Source organism: Cupressus sempervirens, chromosome 11, assembly GCF_028749045.1.
Source record: "Cupressus sempervirens isolate cs-2001-9-10 chromosome 11, ASM2874904v1, whole genome shotgun sequence".
NCBI classification, from domain to species: Eukaryota; Viridiplantae; Streptophyta; class Pinopsida; order Cupressales; family Cupressaceae; genus Cupressus; species Cupressus sempervirens.
This window is the reverse complement of record NC_143128.1, coordinates 702,394,225-702,413,401: the sequence shown is the minus strand read 5'-3', so window position 1 is coordinate 702,413,401 and position 19,177 is coordinate 702,394,225. Positions and strand designations below refer to the sequence as shown.

Here is a 19,177-nt window from a genome sequence, read left to right as displayed (position 1 = left end):
AAAATATAATCAATGACCTTATAGCTTTCATATGTGTACCCAAACCATCCCATAGCTCTCATTTGTGGTCCCAACCCATATTTAGTAAAAAATGATCAATTTTCAGATTGATTTTTTACCAAAATACTTGGTAAAATAGATCACAATTAGAATTTATTATAAGTATATAAATATTAAATATTTGTATTTCACATATCACTATGTATCTAAAGACATTTTCCAAATAAATTATAGAAATATGAAAATAATTTACAATTATTAAAAACTTAAATATAAAATACATACAAATAAGAATAAAGAAAATATAATATATAAATAATTGATTTTATCAATTATAATTTTTAATTTATACACTTTTACCTGTTAATCAAAAATTTCCCCCTTAGAATGAATAGAACCTATTGAAAAGCATTTCCACCCAACATATTCCACAAACCCTTTTTTCAACCCCGATGTATGAGTGCACCATTTTAAACCTTAAATGCCTTTTTATATGCAAATTGCACCTGCCACTTTATACCCAACTTTAACATAACGTCTTTTCCAACATTTAACCCAATTTTCCCTCACTTAACTACTAACCCATGTTTAAAACATTCAAAACTTTAATCAGAAGATGGCTCTACTAAGTGCTTTACCGGACTTTCTTTTTAGCTTGTATCTCTTTCCATCTATATATAGGAGACCAATTCCTTGAAACAATCCATTCGCCTATGTAAATTGCAATTTCCTATATATATATAAATATATTTCTTTCTTTCTTTCTCATCATTAAATTTTTAAGATTCTGTAATTATAAATTTAAAAAATATTTAGAAATCTAAATAACAAATTAATAAATATTTTATATTAAATTTAAACTTTTTAATTATATATGCAAAATTTTAAAGTTCTATAGTCCAAACTTAAAGTATACATGGAAGACTCCTAAAAATTGCAAATCTAAAATGTAATTGTATGTGGAAAAATCCGAACTTTAATTGCAGTCAGAAAACTCTTAACCAAACCTTAATTGCATATAGAAAACTCTTAAGATCTAAAATCAAAACTTTAATTGAAGGCAGAAAACTCTTTACAGATTTAAATTCCAAACTTTAATTAGAAGTTGAAAACCCAAAACTTTAATTGCACCACTGAAAACTCTTGATTGCATCAAGAGGAAAACCATTAAAGATTCTTAATTGCACACTGACAAAACTCTTAATTGCACCAGGCAGAAACCATAGGAGATTTAAAATCCAAACTTTAATTGCATGAAAAAACTCTTAGAATATTTAAAATCCAATGGTTTTGTTATAAATTTTTTTAAAAAAATTATTCAGTCAAGACATTGATACAAAGCGAAAAGGTCCCAGGTTCAATCGAAAAGAACAAAACACCCAAAATATACCATCAACCAACCAACTCATATTTCTGTAATGCTAAGAACAAGTGGTAAAGATCAGTCAAAACTCTTGAAAAACTCTCGAAAAATCTTGAAGACCCAAAAAAAAAAAAAAATGCTAAGAAGAACAAATAGTAAAGATCGACCAAAGCCCCAAGATCCGTAAACAAAATTACTATTCCCTTTTGAAGGGCATCGCATTATCCTATTTTAGCAGGGCCCCACAAAAAGCAAGAGATGCGTTTGGTTTGCAGAGCAACGTCTCATGTGCGCAGACCATGAGCTGTGTTCATGGTGGCTCATTCAATTTCAACCGTTACCAATTAAATTCCCCAAAAAGAAAACCTCAGCGGACAGCGCAAATGGATACCAATCCCTCTGGAACGAATCCCAAGCTCTCTGGAACGAATCCCAACAATTTCCTCGAATTTACCCACACTAAAAATACAAACCATCTCTCCACGCCACCCATCAACAAAACCAGCATCCCAGCTGTCATATATTCCCCCACTATTTCAACATCTCGCTATGAACAGCGCAAATTAGGGACTTCCGTGCCTAATACGCACAGAGCACCGAATCCGTAACAGAGCATTTCAAGTTCAAGATCAAGTTTTTTGTTCGAGCTATTTTCATGGCGGAAGATCCCACAAAAGAGGAGGCCGAGCAGCAAAAGCCAGATGCGCCGCCAGCCACCGCAGCGCCGCCGAAATCTTATCTCGGAGGGCGTTCGCGCATGCTTTCGGTCTTTCTGGTATCCCTCGTAGTCGCCCTGGGCATCATAACGCTCGCTCTTTGGCTGGTCTACCGCCCCCACAGGCCACGGTCATATGTGGACAGGGCCGCCATTTACGACCTCAATGTGACCGACGGCTCCATCAGCTCCAACATGCAGTTCAGCGTCCTTCTGCAGAACCCCGACCGCCGCTGGACCATCCGCTACGACAGGCTCTCGGCCATTGTCGTCTACAGGGACCAGCTCATCACCATGGCCACTCCTCTGCCTAATCTTTACCAGGACCATAGGACCGTGCTCCCCGTTTCTGTGTCCCTTGCGGGAGAATTTCTGCCTGTTTATCCCGATGTAGCGGTGGGTCTTATGGCGGACGAGGCCTACGGTCTGGTGGAGCTTAGGTTGGAACTCAGGGGGCGCTTAAGGTGGAGGACTAAAATGTGGAAGTCGGCGCGTTATCCTCTTCATGTGAGGTGTGATCTTCTGGTGGGCATCAATAACAGAATCAATGGCCAGGTGCCAATCTATCGCGGGCAGAAGTGTCATGTGAATATCTGAGCTCTCAGATCTTGTTTTGTAATGTTTTTCTTTATCTCATGTTTTCTTCTTGTGCCATTCATTAGATCTGGTGAGCGAAAAAAACCAGGCTTTTGGAAACACATATATGTGTTAGATGTTTTGTTTTTGGTATTTCTTTTTTGTGTTAGAAGGGCTGTTGGGATCATTTCAAGAGGTACTTTTTGTTAATCGTGAAGCTAAAAAGCAATTGCTTCGAGTTTTCTTCCACCAGAGCCTAGAGATCTCCATTAATGGACTCTATAGACCCACTGAGGATTTCTATCGCAGAGGGCTCGTTAATTAGAGGTAAATTTATATGCTTGCACCCATGTAACTATCAATTATCAAAATAGAGGTTTTTTTGTTTCTCTTTCATTCATTCTTATAATGAGCCAGGCTAGAAACTATAAACCATTAAAACAAAATACAGACTTTTAAAGATTTCGGATGGTTTTCTTCATGTTAAATGTATATTCTGATTTCGTCTGGAACGATGCCCATTTTGACAAGAATTGCATGAGATATGATAATTAAAAGTGCTCTTTTTTTGGGGGGTTACATTCGTAAATCCATGGAAGGAGAAGCTCACACTAATCTCCATTGAGAGAATCTGATTTCATGGGTTTGAAGCTTGAGATTTTCTATATGAGTGATTTAACTCACACTGGTTTTACTGTCTTATTTGACATTCACTTCTATATTATTTTTTCAATTTGTCTTCTTATGGTGTTTATTGAGTAGTTTTTCTGGCATTATGTCTTGCTCTATATCATCGCTGTTGCAGGCCCAAAGGCTGCTGTTCTATGGACTGTTCGATTAGAAGCATCTTCCTTTAATAAATGCTTGCCTCATCTGAACAATGGAAAAGAGTTATTCCATATCTGGCTTTTTAAAGTTGCTTTATCATATGTTGCTATATTTCCTTTTTGCAAAGTTTTGGTGATAATGAATTTGGTCATCGCCTAGGCTATAGGTATATGTTTGTGTGAGATTTGCTTTTAATTTGTGTAGGTCAATAGATAATGATAAGTATAAATAAACTAGCAGTTGCACGTTGATGTACAATTAGTCGATTGATAGGAGTCATCTATGTATTTCTATTTATATTAGAACATAAGACTTCAAGTTAGCAAGTATGTATCCAAACACCAAAACTCTAAGGCCGGAGTTGGTGATGGACCTGCAGCTTATTTAGTTAGCATGTTTGTGAGCTCAACCGGCAACAGGCTGGAGACCTCACCTACCCACGTGGGTCATTTCATACTTCTAATAGAGAGGAATTTTCATTATTTCTATAGTAGAGGTATTTGCGTATTGTTTTCACAAACAAAAGTAAAAGAAAATATTTAAGGAAGCTATCCAATTGTTGATCTTAACATAATAGAAAGTTGCTTTTTAAAAAAAAAAAAATCTTAAAGTTTAGATTTTTAAGATTACCATTGGAAAATCAATTAGAAATTAAAAATCCGATTAGTCTTACAACTTTTCTGTTGTCAAGTCAAAATTAGTGAGCAAAGCTCCCATATAAAGTCTACCAACTTAATAAAAATGAGTTCCCACATAAAGCCTATCGACTTAAGAATGAGTAAATGGTGACTTGAATTGTAAAATATGATGCATAAGTTTTGATTTTTTATTATGAGATTTTTGTTATTCCACATCTTGAATCATGTAACTCATCATGTTGTTTTAATTATATAGCGTGGAAATCATTTTAGTCAATTTCACCCTTTCAATTTTATCTAATATGTTGAAAAATAAATCCATGGATTGTGACTTGTCCTCAAAGATGATTCATAATTGGAATGTGATAAGTAAATGTAATGAGTAGAATTTATGTAAAGATTGGTAGATTTCTAGTATACCTAACACACTCTAATCAAAATTAGTCTTAATGATTATAAATTTGGTCATGACCTAGGTTCTATATATATTTTTCTATGCAATTGTCTTTGATTTGTATAGGTCATTTTATAATGACCAAAAATTTCAGAAAAAGATGACTTGAATTTGAATTTTACTCTGATTTTTAATATTCCACATTTTGAATCATGTAAGTCATTTTGATTTTTAATATTCCACATTTTGAATCATGTAAGTCATTTTGTTCAATGTCATGCTTGTGATTTTATCTAATATGATGAAAAATAAGCATATGGATTGTGACTCATTCTCAAAGATGACATATAATTTAGTGAGTAGAATTTATCTACTGATTGGTAGATTTTTAAAATGCCTAACACACTCTAACCAAAATTAGTCTCAAACAAATAATAGAGTATGGGCCTGCAATTTTTAATATTACATTTTGTTTTCATCTTAATGTGCATACAATGATTGGTATCTATAACATTATTAAAACAATTCTTAAATTGAGAAAGAAATGATCTTGAAAAAGGAAAGTAAAGGAGAGAAAGTGATAGATTCCACCTATCACAAAAAGTATCAAAGATTTAATTAACTATAGTTACATCATAATTGTTATTAAGTTCAACAAGAAAGATTGGCAAAATGAATGTTTCTTATATACTTAAAATTTGACAAAGCAAATCAAAGTCATCAATTAATTAAATTTAGGTCATTTAGATTGATTAAATACAAAAATAAAATAACTATATAAATGATTTAATCAATTAATTAAATAAAATTCATTTAAATAATTAAATCTAACCCATTTAATTCACATACATGACTAAATTATTTGAATTAATAAATCTAAATTTCCATAACAACTACAAGAAGACAAAAATTGACTCAACCAATGAGGAAAGAGGATATGCAACACATGGACTCATAATAGGCTTTTCTATCTTGACCATTCAATTTAAATAGCTTAATCTTGTTCTTCATTTAAAAGCCATCAACAAACACAACTCAACCTTGTCTTTGGTCATGGTTATCTTAACTCAAACTCTACCCCCTACCTTGTCTATGTAGGAACCTAAGAACCCTAACCTTACTAAATATGAGCCACTACCACAGTTATAACTAGCTCTGCATAGCCAATGTAATGTCCCCTCTATTTATGTTAGCTTGGGACAAGTAAAAAGCTATAACTTTCAAACTGTAAAATATTTTTGAAATTTGAAAGATGTGTCATATTTTATGCTTCACCTATTATAAAAAAAATTAAAATTAAAAATGTAATTTTTGAATTAGTAAAGGTTGTCAGACACAAGCCATTTTTTATTCTGATAATGTTGTATCAAAAAAATCATAATTAACTAATTTCTTAGAATAAAGTTACCCAAAAATATGTGCCACATCTAAACATGAGTCTACTTCAAATATTATTTGATTGTGATTAAAGTCCAGCTAGACATACATCTACTTCTTATTTTGTCCTAAATTATTTATACTACTATTAAAATATGAATTTTTGACTAATCGGATTGAAAATTATTTTCACATAAGCCATAGTAGTTTAGAAACTACGTTCAATTTCCTACAAATTCTACTCAAACAAATTTTTAATATAAACTTCATAAGTAGTTCAAAATTCCACGTCAAGTTGAAATAAACCTAATTTGCTAATTTTACACAGTTGCTTAAGGGCATAGTTTGGCACACCGTCTTGCACTTAGAGATCTAATTAAGAATTCCATGACAATACTGCATTGGTTTATTTTTAAAATGCCTATGAGGCCATAGAAGATCTACTAGTAAGGAATGCTACTCTCTAAGTATAACCATTAGCATAGGATAGTATATGATGGACCTCTCTACTGATTGGTAGATTTTTAAAATGCCTAACACACTCTAACCAAAATTAGTCTCAAACAAATGATAGAGTATGGGCCTGCAATTTTTAATATTACATTTTGTTTTCATCTTAATGTGCATACAATGATTGGTATCTATAACATTATTAAAACAATTCTTAAATTGAGAAAGAAATGATCTTGAAAAAGGAAAGTAAAGGAGAGAAAGCGATAGATTCCACCTATCACAAAAAGTATCAAAGATTTAATTAACTATAGTTATATCATAACTGTTATTAAGTTCAACAAGAAAGATTGGCGAAATGAATGTTTCTTATATACTTAAAATTTGACAAAGCAAATCAAAGTCATCAATTAATTAAATTTAGGTCATTTAGATTGATTAAATACAAAAATAAAATAACTATATAAATGATTTAATCAATTAATTAAATAAAATTCATTCAAATAATTAAATCTAACCCATTTAATTCACATACATGACTAAATTATTTGAATTAATAAATCTAAATTTCCATAACAACTACAAGAAGACAAAAATTGACTCAACCAATGAGGAAAGAGGATATGCAACACATGGACTCATAATAGGCTTTTCTATCTTGACCATTCAATTTAAATAGCTTAATCTTGTTCTTCATTTAAAAGACATCAACAAACACAACTCAACCTTGTCTTTGGTCATGGTTATCTTAACTCAAACTCTACCCCCTACCTTGTCTATGTAGGAACCTAAGAACCCTAACCTTACTAAATATGAGCCACTACCACAGCTATAACTAGCTCTGCATAGCCAATGTAATGTCCCCTCTATTTATGTTAGCTTGGGACAAGTAAAAAGCTATAACTTTCAAACTGTAAAATATTTTTGAAATCTGAAAGATGCGTCATATTCTATGCTTCACCTATTATAAAAGAAAAAATTTAAAAATGTAATTTTTGAATTAGTAAAGGTTGTCAGACACAAGCCATTTTTTATTCTGATAATGTTGTATCAAAAAAATCATAATTAACTAATTTCTTAGAATAAAATTACCCAAAAATATGTGCCACATCTAAACATGAGTCTACTTCAAATATTATTTGATTGTGATTAAAGTGGCTAGACATACATCTACTTCTTATTTTTGTTCGAAATTATTTATACTACTATTAAAATATGAATTTTTGACCAATCGGATTGAAAATTATTTTCACATAAGCCATAGTAGTTTAGAAACTATGTTCAATTTCCTACAAATTCTACTCAAACAAATTTTTAATATAAACTTCATAAGTAGTTCAAAATTCCACGTCAAGTTGAAATAAACTTGATTTGCTAATTTTACACAGTTGCTTAAGGGCATAGTTTGGCACACCGTCTTGCACATACCATATTTTTTCTGATGAGATAGTAAGTTTACAAGTTTTTTTTGGAGAACACTTTTGAAAAAGTTGAATATTGAGCTTAAAAACCAAGTTTTAAAAACCTAGGTTGGCTCATACTCGGTCACTCTCATTTTAGACACTATTTCCATCAAGACGTAGTTTGACACGGTCATAAAACAACTGGGGGGCCTAGACACCTTTAGGGAACAATAGAGTGAACTACTAGCCAAACACACTTCTTTTCTATCTGAGACCAAGCAGAAGGCGAAGTCATGGGTGTAAGTGTGCACCACTTCTAATTATACCCCTCTTGTAGGGGTGGAAAAGATTTTCAAGGGGTAGCTCACCGAGGAAAGCTGGAGATGGGCCCATGAACTTAACTTTAGGGCTCATGGTCTCCCTAGATTTACCACTAATCTGTTGATAGTTGGGAAATCTTTTCTCATAGAGTAGCTAGGCATCATAGATATCACCTTGGATAGTTTTTGGGTGGGACCAGATGGGTCTCTTTGTCTGTGATTCTTCTCACTCTTAGACAAATTATGGGCTCTTTGATTGAAAAGGAATCTTTTTCCTCTCCCTTCAAAGATCTTTTTGGATGATGATTTTACTAGAGCGCAAATGGTAGAGTTGAGACATTCGAGGGGGTTAGTTGTAGAGGCTAGATGAGCTAGGAAGTGGGCAGTGATCTGAAACCTCAGATCTATCATTCAGGATTCCCCCCTACCAGATGGAAACAGAGATAGACTCCTCTATCCAAATGACAGTCACACCAATAGTCACATGGGAGAAAATCTTCCCCCACTTCTCTCCATGTCATTAGTTGGAATGGTAATAGTACTCTTTGGTCATTACCTAGCCTGCTCTCAGACGTGGTTGGTTTAGGAGATTTTTTGGTGGTTATAGAGACTTATGAGAGTTTGGTCTACCCTCTCCTTGGCTTCTCGAGCTATCAGTGGCTATCTACTTGCAGAGAGGAGGTTCGAATGTTAAGTGGTGTCTGGGGCTCCAAGGGTGTTGCCTATTTGATTAGAGATGACCTTACCAACATCACGACAGTGGTCCATTCTAACACTGCAGCGAGGTTTATGTGGATCCAGATTAGACATACTGGTCATATTGGTCACCGTCTTCGAGACATGTTTATTGTAGTTTGTTATTTCCCTCCAACCACCTCTCCTTGTGTCATACATAAACCAATTGATCGAGACCCCTTAACTGATCTGCATAAGTATATCACCATGTTTTCGGGCCTTGATGAGATCCTCATTCTGAGAAACTTCAATGCATGAACTAGAGATCTTTAGACAACTCTCCATGACCGTTCCTAATACTTGACTTGTTCTTAGGAGACTAATCCAACCACCATTGGTCTTCAAAGAAACTCTCAAGATTTTCTTGGGCCTCTCTCATGCTATGGCTGCCATCTCCTCCAGCTTTGTGAGTTAGCCAATCTATTGGTCCTAAATGGCCTCTCCTACTTCTTGGGCTCTAAGCTCTTCACCTACTGGCCTTATTGTGGGGGTGTGAGTGTAGTCAACTATGCTCTTGCATCAGTTTCCCTAGTCCCCTCAATCAGTAGCTCCACCATCACCCACCTCCCTTTGGCTGACCACTCCATCGTCAATCTCCTTGTCCACTTTGCCCCCCCCCCCCCCGCCCCCCGCCCCCCCACCACAACCCCCTCCAACTTCATCCCCAGTCCTTATCCTCTAATTTTTGTACCACTTTCTACTTTTCAAATTGTTACTACTACCTCTTCACCCTCCACCTGAGACAATTTCCCCCCCCTTCGACCACTTGTCGGTTATATTATGTGCTCCTCTTTTTGACCTCATTGCCTCTACTTTATGAGAATCCACCCTGCTATTCATCCCCCATCACACTCCGTCCCACTACAACCCTACTAGTTGGAAATCTTGCCCAATGAATTAGTGGTTTGACAAGGATTAAAAATCTTTCCACTGCTCCCTACGTGCGTCCTTCACGGTACACTCATCCTCTTACACTCAGTTGTGTTCCTCCTATCGTTGCTTTCTTCACTTCAAGAAGCATGTTTTTGTGGCCTCATAGTACAAATCTCTTTGGGACACTCTTGCTCATGACTGAAAAACCTTCTTACGTACCTTGTTCCCTTGCCATCCTCCCTCACCTTCTACCCTCAATTGGCATTCATTGGTTTCCCATACCTCCACCCTCTATGATATCCCTAGCCAGTTGCCCACTCACCATCCAGTCCCCCCACACTGCCATCTTTTCACCTCCTCCACCATTGGTGAGGCCATTGGACTCATGAGATGCAACTGGGCCATTGATGAGGAAGGTTTTCAGGCAGATCTCTTCAAGCTAGGTACTTTGATCCTTTGTCCTTATCTTCTGACACTCTTCAACAAAGTAGTTTGCACTGGGTTTCTTGACTCTTGGTCGAGAAAGATGATTTATCCCACCTATAAGTCTGGGATGGTTTTAGACCCTGGTAACTATAAGACCATCATGATTGGGCATACCTTTTTCCAAGCTCTATGCGATAGTCTTGAATACTAATTTTCTAGTTACCTCGACAAGGGGCAACACCATGCTAGAGGATAGTCTAAGTTTCGTACCGACTATCAAGCTATGGATCACATCTTGACATTGTGGGCTGTCATTGGGGGGGCTCAACATTATGCTGCAAAAGTCTACTATTGTTCCATAGACTTTCATAAGGCCTTCAACTTTGTTCCCTGTGGAGCACTCTTCCAAAGGCTCAAAGATAGTGGTATTTTAGACATTCTTTTGACAACGATCATGAGATTATATGAGATAGTGTTGGGTAGATTTTAGACTCTCGATGGTTTTTCCAATCTGATTCACAGTACCATTGGGATGAAGCAAGGCTTCCCTATCTCTCCCACTTTATTCAGTATATACATTGATGAGTTGGAGACATTCCTCATGGAGGCCTTGCTCCCTGGAGATAATTTCTACTTACACCAAGTTCTTATCTCGATTCTCCTCTTTGCAGATGATGTGGCTCTCCTTGCCTCCTCTTCTGAGGGGATCCATAGACTTATTGACAGATTAGCCTATTGCTATGTCTATTGCTAGCTCATTATAAACCTAGGCAAGACTCAGGTCATGATCTTTGATGGCTTGAACACCTCTCATCTTCACTTTACCTATGACAATCAGGAGATTGAGATTGTCTCATCACACTTACCATAGGGTTAAGTTCTCTGACCCTAGATTCAACATGAGGCCAACTTGTCTATCTAGATTTTTCAAGGGGATGAGCTTCCTTGCCCTATTGGAGAGATAATGCTTTTGGCATCACTTTCAAGACACTGAGTCCAAGTTATCACTTCTAGACTCTTTGGTCAGACTAACAGCTCTTTACAACTCAATGGTTTGGGGACCTTCATCACTAGACTCTGACTGGACATCAGTTGAGTGGGTCTAGAACCTTCTCTGTTAGATCATCAGATGTCACCCATACACCCTACACAATATTATCTTGGCTAAGTTGGGGGACCATCCCTTCAAAATTAATGATATCTTCTACTTGATCTTGTTTTTCCACCACCTCAAGGGCTTTTCTAACTCCGTGGATGGCTGCCACAGATACTTCTACCTTGCCTACTACTCCTCCATTGATATCACCAGCTCTAATTTGAGACCCAAAGCTTGTGGCTAGCATGCCCAAGCCACTGCCTTACTTAGCTTGATAGGGATTGATATTGATCATCTCCCTCTTTACCATTTCTCACTAGATGCTCCTGCTTATCTACTCCCCTCACAGGTTGAATTGAATGAGCATTTCAAACTCAATATTTACATATAGTACACCACCATGACCTGGGTTAACCCACACAAGGATCTATGCCCATAGATGACCTTCTACTTAGAGCATTTTCTCGAGATCCATGAGGGGATTTTTGTGTTCCCTTTCTACTTGATTCAACACTCGAGCCATGCCCTTCATATCTCCCTAGGATCCTTCAGAGTGGGTTCACACAGACTATGTTGCCAAATTGATCACCACTTGGTGAAAGCGGATAAGATCTATTGCCTTTCTACTCTATTTGAGATAGAGATTGAGATTGATTTCATCTTCATACATCCCATCTACTATGAAATCATAGGTATGTTTCACTACCTATTCAGTGACTGCAAATCTCTGTCAACCTTCTTTAGCTACCCCAACCAACGATATTTACCCCTCTACCTCCATGAGACTTTGTAGCTTTGTGAGCACACTTTACATCTCATGTTTCCTCAGAGTTAGGCACCAAATTAGGTTATCACTACATTATTTCCCCCTGTCACCCGCCAAGGGTAGAAAGTGACCATAGGATACACCTGCATTGAGACACACCAGATCTGTTAGAGGGTAAGTGCACCAAGTTGTGGTGCCAAAAACATGACACACAAAATGAATTTTTTAAATTCTAAAAGTATGCACACTCTATAGCACACACATAGTTTGGCTTGGGCTCCACGAGCCTTGGAGCCCAAGCCAAAGTGTGTATGCACTATAGTGTGTGCATGCTTTTTAAAAGCACAAGTTTTAATAAATGGGATGCAAACTCATAACCCATTTCATTTATTTTTGTTGTTGCATTCTTTCTCCTCAACAACATGCACACGGGTTGTAAAACTTGAAGAATTTGCTCACCCACCTCCTCAAAATGTCTCCTCGTCGCTAGAGATCAAGATTGAGATCACGTAATATGTTTTTTGCTCTTGTTTTATATATTTTTGCATTGTTTTGTAAGTTTTTACATTGTTTTGTAGGTTTTTTCAGTTTTGTTTTAAATTTGTTTATTTATTTAAAATGCAATTGGTTTCTTATCAGGAAATGTGAATAATCAACCACCAAATCCCCAGCCTGATCAACAAAATCAAAATGAAAACCCTTCGTAAGATGAAAATCAAAACCCTCCACAAGAAGAGTAAGAAATTCCACAACCTCCACCAACTGAAAGACCTCCTCCTAGCACCCAAGACAACATAATGAATGAAATAGAAAGAGGGAAAAATGAATTAGAAGCAATTATTGGTAGGCTGAAAGCTTGTGGAAAAACCAATCCTATAAGAGCACAATTGGCATCCTCCATTGAGTCCATTATGACCCATGTAGCTTCTATTAGTGATAAGTTGGATATTTGACATGTTAAGAGGGAAGAATAGAGAAGATATTATGCAAACAAATTATCATATAAAGATGTAAGAAAAAAGGAAATAGAAAAAGGTAGCATTTGTGCATTGTTTAAAAAGCCTAGAGAAAAAGATACTATTAAACATACAACTAAAAGGTTCCCCATCCATTGGTGCATACATGATGATATTAGAAATAAAATTTGCGATAGATGGTGGATGGTCTTTGATGCCCCACCCTGCAACAATCACGAGGTTCCAATGTATTTCTTAAAGAAATCACACTGTAATAAATTATATTGTGAATTTGTTCTTGGATAGATCCCCAATTATTTTGATATGTTAGAATCTCAGGGTAGAGGTGAGGGGTCATCATTTGAGAGGCCGGGGGCATGTCGTGATCCTAATGTAGTTAACGTGCCTTTTTTCAAGCCATAGGGTGAGCATGTGATTATTCCTTTAGTTGTAAAGGAACATGTAGAGACCAATACTTGAGGGACTATTAATGCTTTGACATAGAGCCTCATTCATTACGCCAATCCATTAGTTGAGGAGGAGTCTTCTTTGCATCGCGGTCACATGTGCACATCATGTGGATCCTTATGCACATTTGGTAGTCATGTTGGAGATAGTATGGATGATGGGCTAGTCACTAATGAGTTCTTGAGTAACACATTTGGAATTGACACACGGGTAAATTACAATTATAATAAACTAATTTGATCACATTTCTATGTACAGTAAATGACTAATTAATTAGCATGTCTTGACATTGTTCAAAATTCAACGTGAGAGTATTGATGACCCTAGTACAAATTCTCTGGCCCCATTTTACGTCCCATCAACGAGTCGAGATGTATGTATTGATGTAATAATTTAAATTAATACATATATTTATTAAGTAATCATATGAAGGATTGACAAAAAAATTTATCCATGTGCATCAGTTCTCTACTAGAACATCGACATTCACAAGGGACTCTAAGCATAGGCATGATACAACCTTTATAGAGGTACATCTATTTCATGTTAATTTAATTTATTTGATTATAATTGTTTCATGTTGCATGTTAAATGTAAATTGTATTATATGACATGCAGTTGTTGATGTCCGAGACTCCTCATCTTCATCAGTCCATCGATCATGGAGTTGCTGCCGCAATGGCTAGTTTAAAGCCATTGATTGAGGTATGAATTTTTTTTCTTAGTTTTAGTTATTATTTATAATAGTTTGTATTAAAATTTCAAATGTTATTTATAAGTGATTATATTGATTCAATTGTTGTAGGGCCTTATTACACTCAATTGTCCATGAGCCTTTGAGGTAAACATATAGAGTGACTATTTGATGGTGGTAAGAAAATAATTAATTTTGTGTGTACATATATTTGATTGAAATGTATAATAATTAATATGATTCATATCCACTTTGTTTATATCAGCTCCAGTTAGAGAAGAGCCTAAACAAGAGGACAAGCGACCATGTGAGGAAGAATCCATCATTCCCATAATCTCCCTCTACACAATGACCGAAGACCTCCAGGGATTTGTTTCCTTCCCCTCATGGGAAGGAGAAAATATAGGGATAGACACACATGTCTAGGCATTAGTGGACATATATCTTGGATTTTATGTTAGTGGACATATTTGACATACATTTGAAGTATGTATGGCATTTTATATTTGATGTATGACATATATTTGATGCATGCCATTATTAGACTTATGAAATTATTGGTTAATATATGATATGTTTGTTCATGTATGACATTACTGGTTATCATAATATATTAAATGTTTTTTCATGAATGACATTATTGGTTATTATAATATATTATATGTTTGTTCATTTATGACATTATCAGTTATCATAATATATTATATGTTCATTCATGTATGACATTATTGGTTATCATAATATATTATATGTCTGTTCATGTATGACATTATTGGTTATCATAATATATATCTTGTTTTTCTTGTTTACATTTTAAGTAAATTTCAGTTATTTCATTTTAATGTAATTTTCATCCAAAATGATGCAGAGTGCTCACACCAAAAGCTAGTGGATTCCCAATAAGAACACTTTTAAGGCAAACTACCTTTCACACCTTCCTAAGTTTCTTCAAAGACTCTTTCCAACCTGATTACAAAATTGAACAAATTTCTACCCAACTTCAAAAAACTACTTGATCACTTTCCCTATTCAAGACTTGGGAAGCAATAAGGGAAAAATGAGAAAATTTGAGAAATGGCTCAGAATCAATTTCTTGCTTCAAACTAACACCTTAGACACTTCAAGAAAAACCTGATAACTATCTCACAAACTTCAGTTTATCATCTATTCCATCCTTCGAAGAGATTCTTCAACATCCTATGAGTGAAAACAATTTACTAACATCCTATGATTGTATTTTCTTTATAACACCATGTAATTTGTAGATTTTTGGCCAACTCTTTACAAAGGGAAGTGATTATGTTTCAAACCCATGAAATGGCTATTAAGACAACCAAGAAGATCCTTAACATCTTCCACTAAATCCATTCAGTGATAACATGCAGCTAAAGTGGTGTTTCATTCTAAGAAAGTACAAGTTTTCTGTTCTAAATAGGAAGTAATGATATTTGATAATAAATCAATGATCTTGTACACAAGTTTAACATCAGCAGTGATTCCTTGCCATATAAAAAGAATCTAATAATCACCAACACTTTATGCCTCCTCTAACTTCATAGAGGGTATTTTCATCATCTAATATCCATTCCAACTGATTACCACTTGGTTTGATTGGTTACATGGTTAATTTCAATGTTTTCCAAAAAATTGCTAAAATTGCCAAAAAAAGTTATCAAGTTTTATTGCAAAAGACATTTTTTGCACTAACTCTTCCTAGAACTTAACCAAGTAGTTTTTGGTAATACATGGGACCTATATAAGGCGTAATGACTCTCAAAACACTTATTGAGTCAACTTATTAACAAAAACAACAAAAAAGCAAAAATCCTTAGGACTAAGGCAACTTGGGTTTATAGGTGACCTCAAGTTCCTTGAACTTAAAAAGAAGGATTATCTAATTACCATAAAAAAAAAAAGTTCAAAATGAGGTGTATAATCTCCCTTTTACCTTCTATCATGAGCCTCTATCATTGGATGAGATGACATATCCAATCACCACCTAGGTGCCCTGCACCACAAGTTTCAACATCACCTGAGATGGGATCATAAAATCAAAATAGAATCCAATCTCCAAAAAGAGAGGGAGGTTATTGTAAGTCTCAGAAACATGGTCCTATAGAACCCATAATCACATCCATAGCTCACACGAGATCTGAGATATGCCCCATCAAAGATTGCTGCCCCATGGCATTTAGTGACTATTTGGGTCAATTTAGTTTGGCTTTGCCAAGAATGTTTGAGCACTCAATGGGATGAGACAATCTTGGGGCTAGAGTTTACCCAGACACTTAGAGCTAATGGAATAGATATTTTGATCCCATGACAAATAGTGGGAGAGATTCGGTAGTTGGCAATTTTGTACTGGCTAACACTACAAGTTTAAGAATTACTCGAGATGGGGTCGCAAAATCAAAATAGAATTCAATCTCCAAAAAGTGAGAGAGGTTAATGTAGGTCTCAAAAACATGGTCCTGTAGCACCTAGAATTGCTTCCATACCTCACACAAGCTCTGAGATATACACCATCAAAGATTGCTGTCCTATGGCATTTAGTGACTCTTTGGGTCAATTCGGTTAGGCATTGCCCAAAAGCATTCAAGCTCTCAAAAAGATAGGAAGAGCTTTGGGATAGGATTTACCCAACCACCCAGAGCTAATAGAACATATAGTTCGATCCCATGACAAATGGTGAGAGAGATACGACAATTGGGAACTTTGTATTGGCTAACACTACAAGTTTTAGCATCACCCGAGATGGGGTCTCAAAATCAAAATGAAATATAATATCCAAAAAGTAAGAGAGCTTATCGTAGGTCTCAAAAAATAGTCCTATAGCACCCATAATTGCATCAATACCTCACACGAGCTCTAAGATATGCCTCATCAAAGATTGTTGTCCTATGACATTTAGTGACTCTTTAGGTTGATTTGATTTGAGTGCTCAATGGGATGGGACAATATTGGGGATAGGATTTATCCGACCACTCAGAGCTGATGGAATAAATAATTTGATCCCACGATGAATGGTGAGAGAGATTCGATAGTTGGAAAATTTGTACTTTCCAACACTACAAGTTTCAACATCACCTAAGATGGTGTCACAAAATCAAAATGGAATCTAATCCCAAAAAATAGAGAGGTTATTGTAGGTCTCGGTGACACAGTCCTATAGCACCTAGAATCACATCCATACCTTGCACGAGCTCTGAGAAATGCCCCATCAAAGATCGTTGTCCTATGGCATATAGTGACTCTTTGGATTGATTTGGTTTGGCGTGCTTGAGAATGTTCAAGCACTCAATAGGATAGGACAAGTTCGAGGCTAGGGTTTACCCAACCACCTGGAGCTAACAAAATAGCTAGTTCAATCCCACGATGAACAATGAGAGAGATTTGATAGTTGGCAACTTTGTACTAGCCAACACTACAAGTTTTAACATCACCCAAGATGGGGCCACAAAATCAAAATAGAATCTGATCTCCAAAAAGAGAGAGTAGTTATTGTAGGTCTTGGCAATATGGTCCTGTAGCACCTAGAATTACATCCATACCTTACACGAGCTTTGAGATATGACATTTGATCTGTAAAAAGAGAGAGAGGTTATTGTAGGTCTTGGAAACATGGTCTTGTAGCACCCATAATCATATCCATACCTCACACAAGCTCTGAAATATTCCTTGTCAAAGATTGCTGCCCTATGGCATTTAGTGACTCTTTGGGTCAATTCAGTTCAGCATGCCCAAGAATGTTTGAGTGCTCAACGAGATGGGATGAGCTTAGGGCTAGGGTTTACTTGGTCAGCTAGAGCTAATGGAATAGATAGTTTTATCCCACGATGAATGGTGAGAGAGATTCGACAGTTGGCAACTTTGTACTAGCTAACACTACAAGTTTCAGCATCACTTGAGATGGGGTCCCAAAATCAAAATAGAATCCAATCTCCAAAATGTGAGAGAGGTTATTGTAATTCTCAGTGATACAGTAATGTAACACTTGAAATCATATCCATACCTCACACGAGCTCTTAGATATGCCCCATCAAATATTGTTGCCTTATGCCATTTAGTGATTGTTAGGGTCGATTTAGTTTGGCATGCACGAGAATGTTTGAGTGATTAAAAAGATGTGATGATCTTGGAGATAGGGTTTACCTAGCCACTCAAAGCTAATGGAATAGATAGTTCAATTCTATGATGAACAGTGAGAGAGATTCAATAGTTGGCAACTTTGTACTAGCTAGTACTACAAGTTTCAGCATCACCCGAGATGGGGTCACAAAATCAAAATGGAATTTGATCTTTGAGATAGGTTATTTTAGGTCTTAGCAACATGATCCTATAGCACCCAAAATTGCATCCATACCTCACACATGCTTTGAGATATGACCTGTCAAAGATCACTTCCCTATGGCATTTAGTGACTCTTTGGGTCGATTCGGTTCAGTGTGCCCAAGAATGTTTGAGCACTCAATAGGATAGGATGAGATTAGGGATAGGGTTTACCCAACCACCCATAGCTAATTGAATAGAAAATTTGATCCCACAATGAACAATGAGAGAGATTCAGTAGTTGGCAACTTTGTACTGGCCAATACTAAAAGTTTTAGCATCACCCAAGATGGGGCTGCAAAATCAAAACAAAATCAAATCTCCACAAAGTGAGAGAGATTATTGTAGGTCTTGGAAACACAATCCTATAGCACCGTAAATCACATCTATACCTCATACGAGCTCTGAGATATTCCCTATCAAAGATCAAGCTGCCTTATGACATTTAGTGATTCTTTGGGTTGATTCCTATAGCACCCATAATCACATCCATACCTCACACATGCTCTAAGATATGCCCTGTCAAAGATCACTACCCTATAGCATTTAGTGACTCTTTAGATTGATTTAATTTAGCGTGCCCAAGAATGTTTGAGCACTCAATAGGATAGGATGAGCTTAGGGATAGGGTTTACCTGACCACCCATAGCTAACTAAATAGACAATTCGATTCCACGACGAATAGTGAGAGAGATTCAGTAGTTGGCAACTTTGTACTGGTCAATACTACAAGTTTTAGCATCACCCAAGATGGGGCCACAAAATCAAAA

At 36.1% G+C, this 19,177-nt stretch overlaps 1 protein-coding gene across 1 annotated transcript; it reads left to right on the top strand.

Annotated features, from left to right (window-relative positions):
- Positions 1 to 1,641: 1,641 nt before the first annotated feature.
- LOC149531626 (NDR1/HIN1-like protein 1) lies at positions 1,642 to 3,050 on the top strand. Its single transcript, XM_089811043.1, has one exon. The coding sequence runs from the start codon at positions 2,019 to 2,021 to the stop codon at positions 2,673 to 2,675; it is 657 nt and encodes a 218-aa protein (XP_089667169.1). The 5' UTR covers positions 1,642 to 2,018; the 3' UTR covers positions 2,676 to 3,050.
- Positions 3,051 to 19,177: the final 16,127 nt, after the last annotated feature.

Coding starts and splice junctions, on each gene's coding strand:
- LOC149531626 (XM_089811043.1), top strand. CDS start 2,019: ATGGCGGAAGATCCCACAAAAGAGGAGGCCGAGCAGCAAAAGCCAGAT.